The 17,696-nt window shown below is 44.8% G+C and overlaps 1 protein-coding gene across 1 annotated transcript; it reads right to left on the bottom strand.

Moving 5' to 3' along the window:
* Positions 1-778: 778 nt before the first annotated feature.
* Plac8 (placenta associated 8) lies at positions 779-16,574 on the bottom strand. Its single transcript, XM_028867272.1, has 5 exons — positions 16,467-16,574; positions 7,761-7,898; positions 5,379-5,503; positions 2,344-2,459; positions 779-1,038 (listed from the first exon to the last, which is right to left on the bottom strand). Exons 2-4 carry the CDS (start codon positions 7,867-7,869, stop codon positions 2,355-2,357), a joined length of 339 nt encoding a protein of 112 aa, XP_028723105.1. The 5' UTR covers positions 7,870-7,898; positions 16,467-16,574; the 3' UTR covers positions 779-1,038; positions 2,344-2,354.
* Between the last annotated feature and the right edge of the window lie 1,122 nt (positions 16,575-17,696).

Raw genomic sequence — 17,696 nt, forward strand, 5'->3', positions numbered from 1 at the left:
CTCCACTGCGTTGGATGTATTGGATGAAGTCCCTGCCTAGGCTTGTATTGCTTTTGGATATCCAGAATTAAACCTTGCTTTTGCATTCCGGCATGCTCGTCTTTGGTGGTCTCTCTGGGGGTCACGATCTGGGCACAACAGTAGGAAGAGGTTAGGCAGGACCTCCGGGCAGAGAGAGGAAAAGGAGATGAATCTAGGTGCTAGAGAGATGCCAGACGAGACAGACAGGAAATGGGAGATGGAAGAGAGTGTAAAAAGCCATGAGGTAAAATGTAGATTAATATAAATGAATTCATTTACGTCATAAGAGCTAGTGAGACAAGGTCTTAGCTATAGGCCAAGCTTTCATAATTAGCAAGTCTCCGAGTGGTTTGTTTTGTTTTGTTGTGAGCTGGCAGACCAAAGAAAAGTCTGACTGCTCCTGGAATGTTCACTATGGAAGGCCTTGCTTTGTTAGAAACATGCTGATAAGTAACAGGGAAGGAAAGTGTCTCAGAACAGTTCATTATCTGTAGCTCGTAGCTTCCATACCCCACCTCAAGCTTCGAGGATCCAAGTGCTGAACTGCTGTTGTTGAAAGTCCAGACACTGAACACCTGAGCGGGAGGGGGTGTGGGGGTGCAATGATGAGGCTGAATCCTTAAAATTAATTGGTGATGGAAGCATTTGGGTGAAGGCAAAGATGCGTAAAGAATGTGTGTAGCAAGGGCTGAAAGAGCGGCTTGGGAGTATAGCAATTACTTCAGACCTGTGAGGCACCACACCCAAAACGAAACAATCCTCTTAGTAAAATCTTTTATTTGGTTTATGTTTCAAGTGTAAAATAATCATAAGCTGGAATATTTGATGATACGGGAGCGAGGAGAAGCCAAGTCAAACAGCAACATCCATTTAAAATAAATCAGAAAGTCGAATTTCTAAAATGCCATCTTCTTGGAATTATCTCGTCATCCATCGTATCTCAGTTGCAAAAGATTTGGAAATACTCCGGCTGAAGAGGTGTGTTCTGGGTTCAGCGGCTTCAGCAAGAGCTCTCCCCTGTGAGGGTAGCACAGAATTCCTCAATCTACCTTTCTGTTTTTAATAAACATTAATCTGCAACAGCATCTTAGAAACACTGGGAATTTACACAGGTGGTGCCGAGTTCTCAGACACCCTGTGCCCCGTTTCCCTGTTAGTTATCATCAGGTGTTAGTTACCACAGCGTGGACTGGATTCAGATTCCTTCAGTTTTACCAAGCTGCCTTTTCTGTTCCGGGATCCAGTTCAAGTGCTGAATTGCACTGGGTCATTATATTCCATAGGTTCCTCTCCTCTAATAGTGTATCAGGGTTCCCTTATTTGTCTGTTTTTAAATTTTTTTTAAATCATTTTATGTGTATGACTGTTTTGCCTGCATGCCTGTCTGTGTACATGTGCACCTAGTTCCCATGGAGTCCAGAAGAGAGCATCACATTCCCTGGAACTGGAGTTACGGACAGTGTGAGCCATCATGTGGGTGCTGGAATTTCTTTCTAGCCCTGTGGATTTGTTTTGTTTGGAGACTGGGTCTCATGTAGCCCAGGCTGGCCTCAAACTCACTCTGCAACTGAGGCTAGCCTTGAACTCCTGATCCTCCTGCCTCTACCTTCCCAAGTGCTGGGATTATAGGTGTATGTCTGTTTTATAAAATAGCGAGAATCAAATTTAGGGCTTTGTACACCCTTGGTGAGCACTCTACCAACCCAGCTTCACCCCTTTCCTGTGTCCAGTTTTATTGTCAGCGAATGACAGAATATCCAAATTGATCATCAGAAGTCAGAAGCGTGGAATATATTTTATTTTGAACCAGCTCGAAGATTCAGTGAACTAATTTCTCTGAGATTAAAAACAAAAGTTCAGCCAGGATCTGGTGGTGCACATCTTTATTCCTAGCACTCAAGAGGTAGAGGCAGGCTCTCTGTGAGTTCGAGGACAGTCGGGTCTACAGAGCAAGTTCCAGGAGAGGCAGGGCTGTTGTTACACAGAAAAACAATGTCTTGGAGAAAAAAAAAAGTTTAGTTGTGCTGACCCATTAGTATGTATATGTGGTTACATGATTTGTTCACATTGTTAATGTTGAGAATGAAAATTTCCAGGATTAGGTGGGGTGGGGAGCTATGTCTATCTGACTGCGAACAAAACATCTTCTGGAAAGAGTCTGTGTCTGCAGAGCAGAGACTGACAGACTGATGGGGTTCTTGGTACTGTGGAGACATTGGAAAGCGCTTGGGGAGACTTAAGGAACTGCTATTTTGAGTTGTTATTCCCAACAATAATTTACCCAGCCCCTAGTTCTGTTTCCCAAGTCGCACGTTGACTCACCATCCAGCTCCTTAGAAAGCATTCATGGCTCTCCTCCGGTTAATGTCTCTCTTGATTTGGCACACAGAGCAAACAGGACAGAAGAGGGTGGTGATATAGTCATTACAAATAGATCCCTGTGGAAGACACGGAGGCGTGTGAATGTATAACCTGCTGCGGCTTGTGGATTTTAAAGAAAACCAAAGCATGCACACAGGGTCAGAGGGAACCCTTCAAGAGTCATTTCTTTACTTCCCCCACTTGGGTCCTGGTCTTCCAGTTTGACAGGAAGTGCTTATCTGCTCAGCCATCTCACTGGCCCTGGATTTGGTTTAGAAGGATACCTCCAGGAAAACCATAACTGACCACAAGACACTTGCCTCTCCATTGCAGTACTCTACGATTCTGAGAAGAGAAGATCCACTCTAACTATCAAGCCCAAGAATACAATAAAGAGATTCAGAAAGTCAGATCTCACAACCAGGAAACTCCTGGCTCTAAGTTGTTACAGCAGAATGAAAAACTCGAGACACGTGATTCTGTGAACGTTTTTGGGAAGAGAATTAGGGAAGTGGCAAACAGTTTGGGGTCAAAGTACTCCTAAGTACTAGTGAAAAAAGTAAAAGTTTGACAGGAAATGTGACCACATAAGACATCGACTGTGATGCTGAATGAAGAAGCACCGTGGCCACAATGTAGAAGCTGGACATGGAATTAGCCAAAGGTACGGAGACCTGTGTAGGAGGGAGTGGCAGGAGCCAGGAAGGACAGGACCACAGCCCAGGCCTCCGTGAAGTCCATAGGGAAAGCCTACATCAAGAAGCGAATATTCAACGGAAAAGCAAGAAAACTGCTCTGTAGAGGGTCACACAGGTGAAGGAGTTAGGGAATGGCTGTTTTTCTTGACAATCTACAAAATGAGATTTATCATTTAAAGAACAGTTTGCTTCAGAGTTTTCATCCGTTAAAAACGAACGCCAACCTAGGGAGCAGGGACTTTGGTAAGGCCGGGGATCCTGAGCAGTTTAACGCGGTGGAGGAGAAAGTCAAGCAGGGTCGCAGATCCATCAACCCGAAGCAGCCCTGGGGGAAGGGTGGGGACACTACACTAGATAAACCAAAGCTCAGAAACACGGAGCAGGGGAGGTGGGAAGCAGGCAGGGTGGTTCTGGATGATCAGACCCAGGGCCCCCTCATGTGGGTCTCGGGGTTCCAGGAGAGGCCCGGCAGGAGACAGTGGGTAGTGTCCTAAATATTAGATTGCTAGCTCACAGGGTACATACACTCTGAGAGATACTGGCAAGTACTCTTCCAAGACTATCAGTTTACACACCATCAGCATTTACACGAATGTATTTCTATGAGTTAAAGGGATAGAAACAAGTTATTGTTTATTACCAAGTGGTAGACTTGGTTATTAAAAGGTTCCGTTTTCACTTTTTATTTCATATATTTCTGTTTAAATTTGCTACATATTTTAACATTGCTTTGTAATAAAATAAAACTAGTTAAAATTTTCAAGTGAAAAAAAAATCACTGAAATAAAATAGGTCCCTAGAAAATGTCGCACATTTGTTTGTCCCTGTGACAATGAATCTTGTGTGTTTCCTTGTCTAGGCCACAGCTGAACATAGACGTTTGCTTTACCATTATTCTAGATGGTTTTCGAAGATTCATTTGAGATAAAATTAACATTTAAACCTGTAGACTTGGAATACAGCAGATTACCTCACATAATGTAGATGGACTGCTCTTCCAATTAGTTGAAGACCTTCTTACAATTAGGACCTGAGGCTTACTGATTGATTAGGTTGGCCGGCCAGGGAGCCACTGGGGTCCATCTGTCTCCCCCTTTCCAGGGCAGGGACTGAACTCAGGCTTGCAGAGCTACTGACTGAGCTCTCCTCAGCTTTATCCTCCCTCCTGTTCCTCCTTCCTCCCCTTCCTTCTGACAGGGAAACACTGTAGCTCAGACTCTCAACCTTTCGACCTCAACCTCCCAAGTCCTAAGGTTACAGGTGTGTGTGCTACCATGCTCAAATAGTTGAAGACCTTGGAAGAGGAAGAGGAAGAAGAGGAAGAAGAACAAGAGGAAGAAGAGGAAGAGGGAGCAGAAGAGGAGGAGATGGATTTCCCTTGAATTAGGAAGAGTCCTGCTCGTACACTGCCTGTGGACTTCAATTCACTCATGACTATCTAGCTGCTTTGAGTGTTGGACTTACTGGTTTCCATCACTGCATGACTTTATAACACATCTCTCTCTATGACTTTTTTTCTTTTGGTTTTTCAAGACAGGGTTTTTCTGGGTAGCCCTGGCTGTCCTGGAACTCACTCTGTAGACCAGGCTGGCCTGATCCTCCTGCCTCTGCATCCTGAGTGCTGGGATTAAAGGAGTGCACCACCACCATTTGACTTTTTCTTTACTGCTGTCTCTGTCTCTTTCTCTCTCTCTACACACACAGAGGGAGGCAAGTATACACATATATATTTAATATATATACATATATAATGCATATTCCTATATGATATATAAAAATGTGTACGTACACATGTGCATGCACATCTACTTACCTATGGGCTGTTTCTTTGTGTAACTCTGATTAAAATGCTACCCCATTTCATATGGTGATGTAGGTGTAACGCAAAGTGCACCCACGTACAGTTTGGATTGGATGTCCCCTCTCTGTGATACCAGGGCACACCTCTTACACACTTGGAAGTCTTTGTCGGTAAAATATGGTGGACCCTCCCCCACCACACACAGGCATCACCAGGGGGTGGAGAGTTCAGGCACCTGAAGTATAACAGGTTCCAAATAATCCTCCTCTACTGTGTTACACACTTGCAAATATGAAGTCCTTGCTTTCCAGGATGTGAGAGGGCACACAAGGAGAGGATCTACTGCTCTGTTGACTGGACTAAAGACTGTACACGCCACACACCTCTGGCTAATCAGACTCAGAGCCTGGACACCATCAAATGGCAGCCACCCCACCCCTCCAACGGCTACAGTAAATCCGGTTGCAGACTGGAATGATAAAAGGCGAGAGACTCACGGGAATGCCATATCGGGTTCGGTAGAGGGTCCTCATCGCCACAGTTGTCCCACACAAACAGCATTCATTCATGTCAGCTGCCACTTGACACCCAAGACACGTAAAGCAGAACGTCCCACAGAGGCCTGGGAACACGAAAGCAGGGGTACATGTCACTCGTCTGCCCCCATCAGCTCCACCAAGAGCGGTCACAACAGGGGGCCTTTCCCCTCTCTGCTGCCAAGTCCGTCTTCACTGTGGAGCTTCGTTACACGCCCCCCTCCCCCGTCATTTCAAGAGCGACTGCACACGGGAAAGATCCGGCTCTTTCTGCAGCAGCGCCACTCAGGTGTTAATTACCGAAACCTACCCATGTTCCAGGTAAAACCCTCAGTACTAACCATGCTCCCAACTGGAATCCGTTAGGGATCTAACAGGAAAGAATGTCCAGTGGAGGACCAGCTCACTTCAGAGCAGAGCCTACAAGGCCCTGAGTGGTAAATACCTCCTGAGCCGAAGAGTGAAGCGTGGTTAGAAAATTTTAAAATGAGTGAAAGGGAACAGAGTTTCTTCGAGATCATTTGTCATATCCATTCACTGTGGCCAAGGTCCTGGGATAGGGTAGGGAATGAAGTTAGGGGGTGACAGGCCTAAGGTGGTGTGTGTGTGTGTGTGTGTGTGTGTGTGTGTGTGTGTGTGTGTGTGTGATGACAAACTAGGAGGTGTTTACGTCTGCCACCAAGGCCAGGGAGAGGCACCAAGTATTTTGTAAGGAGAGAATGATTTGGTCAGATCTGCATTAAGAAAATCTTCCGCCGGGCGGTGGTGGTGCACGCCTTTAATCCCAGCACTCGGGAGGCAGAGCCAGGCGGATCTCTGTGAGTTCGAGGCCAGCCTGGGCTACCAAGTGAGCTCCAGGAAAGGCGCAAAGCTACACAGAGAAACCCTGTCTCGAAAAACCAAAAAAAAAAAAAAAAAAAAAAAAAAGAAAATCTTCCATAAACCGGGTGGTGGTGGTGGTGGTGGTGCACGCTTTCAATTCCAGTACTCAAGAGGTAGGGTCAGAGGCAGGCAGAGTTCAAGGCCAGCCTGGTCTACAGAGTGAGTTCCAGGACAGCCAGAGCTACACAGAGAAACCCTGTCTTGAAAAACCAAAACAACAACAAAAAAAAAAAGAAAGAAAGAAAGAAAAGAAAAAAATCTGCCACAAAACAGTGACGACTACCCCCTCCCCTTAAAAATCACAGTTTATTTAGTGAGTGCACGCACAGTGTAAAAGTCAGAGGATAATTTTCAGGTGCTGGCCTCTCCTTCCACCACGTGGCTCCTGGGGCTCAAACTCCGGCTGTCAGACTTGGCCACGGGCACTTTTCCCACTGAGCTGTCCTGAGCCGTCCTGACAACCCGACATTAAAGTTCGAGTATGCAAGTAATTGTACATTCAGATAATTGAGTGGTGACTTGGGGCTGGAGGATTAAATGTTAATGTTTAGGAAATTTGACTATTGTAAGTCTTTATTATCACTTTGATTTTCAGATGTCAGAAACAATGTCCCGAGACACGTTAGTCAGTCGACCCTGTTACCTAGTAAGTCAAAGAGCGCTCGCACGTAATTCCTCCTGTCTATGCTCTCCTGTAATTATTAGCCTCCTTCGGTTTCAAGTTCCGTTCCATTGCAAGTTAAAGCTTCTGTATTTCCTTACGATTCTTAGGAACAGGCTTCAAAGTAAACCTTTTGTTCCTGATTTGCTGAGAACAGTCTCTGGTCCCCTTTGCTACCCCACCTCACTTTCTTCCAAGATCGCTTGGACAGAGATCTTATTGCTGCATGCAGGAAAACTTAACTGTACAGATTGAATTAGTTCTCTGAGGCTGTGCCAAAACTGGCTGAGAAGTGTCCTGTGATGGGACACGATGTAACTATGAAACAAGATTTTAATATATGTGTAACCAAAAAGAGATTTTTTTTTCTAGTTTTTTAATCCCAGCACTCAGGAGGCAGAGGCATCTCTGTGAGTTTGAGGCTAGCCTGGTCTACATAGTGAGTTCCAGGACAGCTAGGGCTACACAGAGAAACCCTGTCTCAAAAAACAAACAAAATTAGGTTCAAGTAAAAATGTTTCATTCACGTATAATCTGTTTATAATTATTAGGCCAAGCCCATTCAGTTTTAGAATCATTTAAGACTTCCAATGTTACCTTAACTCTAGGAGTTATTTTAGGGGTAACATGATTGTTTTTGATATACAGGAGAAAAATCAGCTGTAATCATTAGGCTGTCTTTGATTTTGACTGCATCATTCCGGGATGCCCAGGCGTCTGTAATAAGTTAGCAACTTCCAACACAGTGGGGGAGGAATGGGGCAGTGTATCAAAGTTGGGGGCACCTTCCCCCCACTTACAGACTCCGAAGTCGCTGAAGCAATCGCACAGGCTGGTCTGCCAGTTGGAGTTTTGGGGAGCACGAACAAATCCGGGTTGAGTCACGATGACTGTTGGTGCCTGAGCCATTTTCGATGCGAGGTCTTAAAAGCCCTGGTCTGAAAAAGAAAATGTTGGCGTTGGCTGCCTGGAGCTGCTGTGGGTAGGCGCCAGGTTCTGCTCCTAAGCTAACTGCTGTGTTCCGCTGGCTGGGGACGTGGTTGGAGAAATCAGCTTGTTGATCTCTCAGAGTATTTCAGTCTCCACCTCTGAGGGGCAGAGGCCCCAGGGGAAAACACTGAACTGGAAAGGCGAACAGATGAGTCTCATGGGCAGAAGAAACGAAAGAGTGTTGATCGTAAGCTATTTTCAGACAGGTACCTGCTGTCCAGGAAGGGGGAACAAATGACTGGCCTGTGACAGTGGTGGGGTCAGAGGACCATGGGAAACAACCTTCTCTTAAGCTGAATGGCCTAAACTTAGTGCATATCCACCCTCCTCCCCATCTTGATCTGTCTCTTCCGGTTTTGACAACCTCTCTTGATTCCAAGCTGCGCCTTTGTTCGGGCTGCTTAGCCCCTGACACCTGGCAGGGACTAGCAAGCCCTGATAATCATCCTGACTGGTTTCCTATTGTGTTTTGTCAGCGGTGATGTTTATCTGTTTACCCGAGTCAGGCTCTCCTCACGTAGCCCAGGCTAGCCTCAAACCTTCCAAATGCTGGAATTACAGGTGTGTGTTACCATTCCCAGCCCAGCATCTGTTGACCATTGTAATAACCAGTAAATAACTCTAAATGTTTCTCTTCCCATTACTGAGTATACTATGCAAATAGTTTGTAGTTTTAAAAGATTTAGTAAAGCAAGTATAAGTAGGTAGGGTACAATATTTGACATGGAGAATGTTTTAAAAAAAAAAATCCAAAGCAAGAGAGATTTGAGAGTTCCAAGGTTAGGAAAATGATGAAAAGACAGGATCAAATAGTTTACAAAAGAAATGGAAAAAAAAAAGCTTAAATATATAAAAAGATGCTCAAAATCTCCCAACAGTAAGGAAAAAATGCTACCTGTTAAGGCAAAATTGAAAACTTGGGGGGCTTGGGTGAGGCGATTGCCCGGCATGGGGAGGGCCCCAGTGTGGATCTTTAGCACTAAAGCTTGGTCAGAGCAGTCAGAAAAGAACATTGTATGGACGGGCCGGAGGGCAAGTATGGTGACATTTTATTTGTACTGAAATGTGATTTTGGCGGGTGACAAAGATTTGTCCTGACTGTGGACAAGGCAGGAAAACTCTAGCTACAGGCAAGTGTCTTAGGTGAGAAGAGCTTACAGGAAGCACTATGTTGAATAATATGATTGTGACTGGGTTAACTTGGAAAACGCAAATGGTGAGGTCCCTCTGAGGCTTATGGACACATTGGTGCAGGACCCAAAGACGAGCAAAACTTCCAAACTGTCAGCCTATAGTCTCGGGCACCTGGGGAGCCGAAGCAGGGGGATCGCTGGGGTCCAGTTCTAGACCAGCCTGAGCAATGTAGCAAGATCTTGTCTAAAAAAAACAAAACCAAAAGAATTAAATATCATCAGGGCATGTGCCAGGATTCAGGAAACCACGAGGCAAGCAGGTTTACGAGCACATAGACACATAGATAGATATGATAAGAGGTATATAAAGATAACGTTCTGATTATGTTAGGTAGATATGATAGAGGTACATAAAGATATGTTCTGGTTATATCCACAGTGAGAGTACACCTAGTGCCCATTGATTACCAAATGCCATTGTTCAAAAGGAAGAGCAGGGTTCACTAATGCGTTCCTCCAGAGCTGGGGAGAGGAGGCCTGAGATGAACCTGGGGAGTATGATATCAGCAAGAAGAGGCCTCAAGAGTAGATCTAATCAAATGGAACGCTGCTCAGTGGGGGAAGGGGTAGACTTCTGAGCAATTTGATGGCCAGGTTTAGAATTTGAGCAAAAAGTAATGTTATTGTTAGATTATAACTCATACAATAAACAATCTGTAGCTCTCTCTATATATTATCTGTATCATTTTTGTATAATATTAGTATAAGTAAATAAACTAAATTTTAAATGGAGAGAAAGGATGGTACTTTCTTCCTTAGAAAGTTCCAGTTAGTGAGTATAGAAGGAATAACAGAAATATAAGACCGTCGCCTGGTGTACACCATAGTACTAACCACTGCAGGCAAGATGGATGGGCGGAGTCTGTGATATTCCTAGGGTATTTTTCATTTTTACCTGGGCTTCCTGGCTGATTTTTCCTTCTCCAAAGCAAGCCATAGAGACTGGAATTTCACTTCCCCAAAGTCAAAGAAACTAATCTTTCCTTCCCATCCTTCTGTCTTGGAGTTGGCCATATAGACAGTTTCCGATCTCCTCTGTCAGACAGGCAATCACATACACCCACTGGATAATCTGGCCCTCGAGGAAGAACACTGAAGAATCTGCCCAGACCGGGCATGATGCTTCCCCACCTAGTCTGTGAGTTTGAAGAGGGCTGGAAACGTAGTTCAGCAGGTAGAGTGCTTGCTTAGCAGGCAAGCAGCCCTGGTTTCCATCCCCAGCACTGGATAAAAGTGGGCAGGGTAACACATTCCAGCAATCCAGGACTCAGGAGACAGAGGCAGGGGGATTAGAAGTCAGTTAAGTAGTGAGTTCGAGGACACCTGGGCTACAGGAGACCCCGTCAGGTAACAACGACAACAACAGCAAGAAGTCTACTTGAGTCTGGAGCAACAGGTAGTACAGACTTGCAAGCCAGGAGGAGGTTAGGAGGATTGTGACTTTGAAGCCAGGCAGTGCTCTGTAGGGAGACTCTGCAAATCCAAAGCAAAAGCAACTAAGTAGCAAGAATAAATGACAACAGCCCCACAGGAAGTCTACAGGTAATTAAGTAAGGAGATGCACTCGCTCAAGGGAGAAGGCTCATAGCAAGGCATGGTGGTCTGCCAGGAAGTTGTTGGAAAGCGTTCTTAGAGAACGTAGGCTGCGATTGAATGGTTTGGAAGAGAAACCAGGAAACAGAGATGCTACCAGAAGGTGAAGGGCAATTTATGGTGACTCACACTCATTTGTTAAGGAGAGCAGCTTTACTGACCAGAAAGTTGAACAAACTTCTTCCTGCTGCTTTCAGTTCATTTTAAAAATTCACTCATTGCGGAGGACACACAGCTGACCTGTGTATTATTGGTTGCTCACTAGCTTTGCTGTTGATGAGAGCTCTGACTGAAGCCACCCCACAGGTTCAAGCTGGTAAAAGGCCACATTTTTCTATCTTGTCCTGGGACTTTTGCCTTGGGGGGGGGGGTATCTTCCTCTGAAAGCATTTCCTTCTGTTTTCTTCCTCCCGTTTCCTCCATTCCTTTCTTTCTTTTGCGATTTATTTAGCTCATGTTCGTATGCATTCATCTCTCTCTCTCTCTCTCTCTCTCTCTCTCTCTCTCTCTCTCTCTCTCTCGTGTGTGTGTGTGTGTGTGTGTGTGTGTGTGTGTGTGTGTGTTTGTGTATGAATGAGTGTAATTAGGGTTACTCACAGGAGCATGGGCAACTAGCCAGTGACCACACCAGTGAAGAAAAATGTCTCTGTTTCCCAGCCACTGAACGATACCAATTGTACACTAATGATTAACCACAAGGCCAGCTATTCCAGGAAAGGGGCTAACACTGAGCCATAAGACATGCTAATCAAAACTTCGCTTGGATTTGTGGAACCCATAAGGTCTGATGACCTATGAATAACAGCAGATGGTTGACCAGAAAAGTCTATCTGAAACTTATAACTACCATGGGCCACACCTGGTATACCGTTCCAGAAATCTCTACATACACCTTGCCTCTGTAGCCCCAATGCAACATAGTTTTTTTCTTTTCTTTTTCTTTTTTGAAGTAGGGTCTCATATAGCTTAAGCTCCCCTCAAACTGTTTGTAGCCAAGGATAATCTTGAACTCTGGACCTCTTGCCCCACACAATTCCGGGGATTGAATCCAGGGCCTCCTGCATTGCTAGGCAAGGACCATAGCAACTGGACACCAAAACCTGCCCCTTTTTTTCTTTTTCTTTTCTTTTCTTTCTTTCTTTTTTTCTTTCTTACTTTCTCTCTCTCTCTTTCTTTTTCTTTTCTTTCTTTCTTTTTTTTTTCTTGACTGGAGTGTCCATCTTCCAATTTCTTGAAATATCTTTACAGGATGCAACAGCAGCTCCCTACATTTATTTCATCAGTTTCAGGAAAAGAAAGTAAAAACATTGCTATAATTCCATTTCGTTGCTGACCCTCTTCACAACTAACAAGAGCAGGTGTCTGTGAGCAGTGTTTACTGGTGCAAGACTTGAAAATGTAGCAGGCACCTGGTCCCTGGAAGGGGTCTAACTAACCCAGCTAGAAAGTTCTCTGCTTCCCCATCTGCTGGGGATACGCTTGATGCCCTCATAGGGGGCGCAGCTCACCCACTGATGAGTGGACAGACCCTAAGCACCTCAGCAATGGGTCAAGTTTCTCAGAACTGTTCAGACCTCCCCACGTAAGTCTCCCAGTGCTTCCCTCCATCCCAAACTCCAACACTATAATGTCAGAAATCATATTCTGTGTGATTACTTACCACAATGCCTTGGAAAGCAAAGCATTTTAGAAAACAGAAAAGCATGTGTATCCAAGTTTGCTTTGCATTACCTTTGAATATTCAAATGCCAGAAAGAACACAAAAGAATACTGGGTGGTTGCCTCAGAGTGAGCTGCTGATAATTTTTTCACTTTTACCTTTATTATTAATTATTTTTATGACAGTGTTGAAAAAATTGTTAGGACTGGGAGACACAGATCTGTGGTAGAGTACTTGCTTAGCATTTGATAGGCCCTGGTCTGGAGCCCCACCATAACAACAAAAAAAAAAATTAGAACTACCAGGAAAAGCTCCAAAGCTACACAGAGAAACCTTGTCTCAAACAAACTAGAGCTAGCATTTATTTCTTTTATAATGAAATCTTGAGGTAGCTTTTTTTTTTTTAACCCTTTGGGGGGAAAATCAAATCGACAACTAACATCTTTAAAGGGAGTAAGCCATCATCTACAGCTCTGGTTTTACTCCTGGGCTCAATGTCCAGCACGATGCTGGCATTTGATAAGTGACAGCTGAGGGAGGGAAGGAACATCCTTTCTGCTGTTGTTTTCAGAGGGAAATTATAATCCTTGACTCACTTCTTTTGCAAGAAGCCTACATTGGGGTCCTAATAGTGGGCAGCGGGAGAGTTCTGAGAGAGAAGCACAGGGCAGTGGTTCTATAGTTATCCTTTGCCTGGCAACCCTCACTCAGCATATTGCAGATGTTTGTGTTCTTGTATTATTTGAATATTGACTTCACAATCATTTGAGACCTGAACACTGGCCGAGTGCTTCTAAAGTCCATGGCAATCTGCACCTGAGGCAAAGAGGTGCCCCTGAACGTCTGTCTGCTTATTGCCAGATAATTGGTAAAAAATATTTTCCTTTCTCTACGAGTAGCTTAAAAAGTCACCAGTCTAAGTTGTATGCTATTAGCCAAGGTGGTGGTGCCTATAATCCTAGCACCTGGAAGGTGGAGGCAGGAGAAAAAAATATTGTAATAATAACCATAACACAACCTCATATCTTTTTCATTAAAAATTATGTATTTATGTATGTATGTATGTATGTATGTAGTATGTGTGTATGTATTTAATGTATGAGGGTTCTGTCTGTAGGTATGTTTACATACCAGAAGAGGGCACCAGATCTCATTACAGATGGTTGTGAGCCACCATGTGGTTGCTGGGAATTGAATTCAGGACCTCTGGAAGAGCAGCCAAGTGCTCCTAACCACTGACCCATCGCTCCAGCCCTTCCTTTTCATTTTCTTAACCCAGGAGAAATTTGAAAACATGTACAATATGCCCTACACACACGGGAATTATATTCAGTCTCTTTGGTATCCTAAGTATTTTTTTTTTCTATTTCTAATGCAGACAAAATCAAATTACAAATAAAACAATACATTAAACTGTTGCGTGCTTCTTTCATGGATTTCTTTTTCTTTCTTTTTCTCTGTGGTCCCGGGGACTAAACCGAAGGCCTCCTGTGTGCGCGTTCGGCAGGTGCACGCTAAGATGCCCAGCTAAGTTCCTCTTTTGAAGTTGGGAAACTGCCGAGTGGGAAACTGTGGGGATCACTGTGTTTCCGAAACCGAAGCCAAGCAAGGGTGAGGGGACTGGGGGCGGGGCAAGAGGTCCTGAATACCCAGACCCCGGTGGAGGTTGTCTGCAGCTGTGAGGGTAGGATGCTCTGCCCAGTACACTCCAGAGCATTCCTAGAGAAGAACTAGCGGTCCAGGGTTGCCATTTGCCACTTTCGGCTTATTCTGAAGAGGATTTTACACTGTCAAGCCCACGGTTTCTTACAGAAGAAACCCCCCCCCCCCATATTTAAAGACCCAAGAGCGGAGCCGAAAGTGCAGCTCAGAGAAGCGCTGGCTGATCACGCACGCGCCATCGACCTTGCCCTGCTCCTGGTCCTCAGTCTGCTAACCACCAAAACCCTCCCACAGAAGAACTAACCACAAAGCACTAAGAGAAGCCGGCAAACAGACTCAGGGCACTCTGAGGAAGCCCTGTGAGCCTGTCGCAACTCTGCCTCACTTGGGAGTTACAACAAAATGTAAAATCCAATGCGGACTGTCCCAAGGACCTGACCTTTTTTTTTTTTTTTTTTTTTCTCTTTTGGCTTCAACCATCAAGATGCGGAAGCCTTTAACCTTAGTCAACTCAAATGAAAGGTCACCAGGAAGTGAAGGAAAAAAAAATCTTCCCGGCATCTGCCTAACGTTGTTTATGTCATGTTTCTAAGTGTTCTGTGACCTAATGTTTGTGCCTGTTCCGTCGTCCTCGGAGTTTATGATATGTGAAGACTGTGCCCCAAACCGTGTTTGTCCACCTTCTCAACAAGCCAATTAGGAGTCAAATTAATAGTGGAAAGCAGGAAAAACGGCAGAGAAACCCAGTAAACATCTCCACCCCACCCCCCACCCCCGAGGCTGTCCTCTGGATCCCGAGTAAGGTTTAAACTGAAGGCTTCGGTGGCATCCTGTAAGGTGGCCTGACTGTGTCAGAACTGTGTGGAATCCCTTTCTAAGAAACCGGTTCCTCTGGCTAAAAGCCTTTTCCTACTCCCAGCATGAGATTCCTGGGGGATTTCTTTAAACACGCAAGCCTGATAGTAAGATCCGAGACACATGTGTCTCTTTAGAATGTCTTCCTTTCTGCCAGACCTGTCTCAAAGGAAAGCTGTTGGCCATGCAGATTCCTGGTCACTACTCTGGGAAACTGGTTAGTCTAGGGTCTGGGAGTTTGTAATCAGCATCTTCGGGGCTGCGGCCCCTGTGCCACAGGGCACGTGGCTGCTTTGAAGGCAATTATCTATAGAAAAAGGTCTTTCTTTCCCCAGGCAGCCACAGCACATGCAAAATCAGCTCGTGGTACCTCACAGGCCCCTTGGTTGGGGTGGAGATCCTCACTCTAGTACCTGGCAGACCTTGTAGCCTCTTGGTTTGTCCATTTCTCTCTGTTTTTACTAATTACACATCCATTTTAAAAAGCATGTATTGACCCATCCGCAAGTGTAACCGTCTTGTGATAGACTTGCTGTGGACCGAGGGGGTTCCTGTAATTCCCTGTCTGTGGGGGCAGCCCTGCCCGGAGCTCGGCTTTGAACACCGTCTTTGATTGTACAACAGGGAAGAGAGTGATAAGGCTCGGGAAAAAAAGAAAAAAAAAAAATGGAGATGAGGAGATTGAAACGGGAATCTCAGTGGGCAAGCCTTGAGAAGCGGCATGACCACCTTCCCCTTCAGAAGTTTCTTTGCGAGGAATGAATGTCTCTGCCAGGAAATCTTGCGGTACTGTTAGGCTTCCATGTGGAACCTCTTAATTTTAACTATCAGTCTCAGGCTCATTCTTGTACCTCTATTTCTGCCTCAGAACACCCCACTCTTTAGAAAGACAGTACACTGGCTTAATAAAATCATGCTATATGGCCCTGGTTATATTAGTAAATCTTAATGATATTGATTAGCTCAGGCTCTAAACAATATGCTCAGATTTTCTTCTTTCTGTTGTATATTGTCTGTCACACATGACCTCTATCAAATGAGAGACGTGAAAGGTGGCTTTTCTCTTTTTGCACATCAGTGAGTACCAGAATTAAATTTCTGTAGTAGTTAGATGTTTGTTCTCATGAGAATGCCTAAGGATTCTCAAACTTCACAAACGAAACCTACGAAAATCCCACCTAGTTTTTGCCAGGTAGTTTAAACAGATAAACATTTTTCATGCACAAAGAAGCTAAGCCAGCTCCGGTGAAGAAAGAGAGGCAGGCACGGATCAAGTTGGTAAATAAAGCACATAAAATGCATCCCCCACTGCGCACAGTGTCTCCAGAGGATTCCAGTGGAGATGTCTCAAAGCATGACACTTAGCAAAATGCTTGCCCCGTGATCGCTGAGTTTCACTAAATCTATTAAGTTTAAAGCAATTAAGGGAGGAAAAAATCTAATCTTCCAACAGAATCTCAAGCTACGGTAGGAATACAACAAAACAATAGAATCACTTTTAAAGGAAACTTCCCCCCCATATTTGAAGAAGTTCTTAATAGCAGAGTACTTACAGTTGAAAAGGGTTGAAGCAGGAAGTGTCCTGTGGTCTGGAGTGGAATCCTCCTAGAAGTTAAGCTCGGAGGAGAGCCGAGGTGATCAGCTTTCAGGGGTGGCCAGCCGGCCAAAGAGCAGAGCCCTGTGTTCTGATTGGCTGTGGTAAACCAGACAGAAGTGGATAAGAGATCTCTCTTACCAAATAGGGTATGTCCCTTTCCTTACAATGGACTAACTGTGATTGTACACCTTTCTGGGGAGGGGATGTGAATCACTCAGAAGCTGATGGGTGTTACCTGCCTGGCAAAGCTTACTGATTTTTACACCTTATCTCCCTCTTTTAATATAATAAATAAGGAAACATTAGGCAACCTGGAACTACAGACCTGAGCAGACTGTGTTTTGTTAATTTGTTTGTTTCTTGAGACAGGGGTCTCGATGTAGTCCTGACTGTCCTGGAACTGACTTGTAGGGTGGTCTGGAACTCAAAGAGATCAGTCTGCTTCTGCCTCCTGAATGCTGGGATTAGAGATGTGCACCACCATGCCAGGCTTCTGATCAGACATTTCTCTCTCTCTCTCTTTTTTTTTTTTTTTTTTTTTTTTTTTTTTTTTTTTTTTGGTTTTTCGAGACAGGGTTTCTCTGTGTAGCTTTGCGCCTTTCCTGGAACTCACTTGGTAGCCCAGGCTGGCCTCGAACTCACAGAGATCCGCCTGGCTCTGCCTCCCGAGTGCTGGGATTAAAGGCGTGCGCCACCACCGCCTGGCCAGACATTTCTCTTTGTCTTTCTCTTCTGTCTTCTTTCCTGCCTCTCTCTCTCTTCCTCCCTGAAGTGCTAGGGACTGGACGCATGGCCAGGGCATGCTAGGTGAGCACTCTGCTCTGACCCACATGCTTGGCCCTATTTTGCTTTGTTTCTACAACAGACCGAGCACTTGCCAGACGTTAGGCATAGTTCTTTTTATTTGAAAATATGATAGTGTTTTATTATTATTATCATTATCATCATCATCACTATTATTATCATTATCATTATTCCCCGCTCCCCTCTATCTGTGGTGTGTGCCTACCCATGCATGCAGCCACCCGAGTGCCACAGCCACATGTGGAGGTCAGAAGGGAGCTTTTGGAAGTCTGCTCTCTCCATCCATCCATTGAAAAGCCTTGTCTTTGTTCCAGCTGTGCTGCACAGCTGTGAGCTTCTGAGCAATGCTGTCTCTCATCTCTTATAGAAGTTCTGGGATTGC

Source organism: Peromyscus leucopus, chromosome 10, assembly GCF_004664715.2.
Source record: "Peromyscus leucopus breed LL Stock chromosome 10, UCI_PerLeu_2.1, whole genome shotgun sequence".
In the NCBI taxonomy this organism is placed as follows: domain Eukaryota; kingdom Metazoa; phylum Chordata; class Mammalia; order Rodentia; family Cricetidae; genus Peromyscus; species Peromyscus leucopus.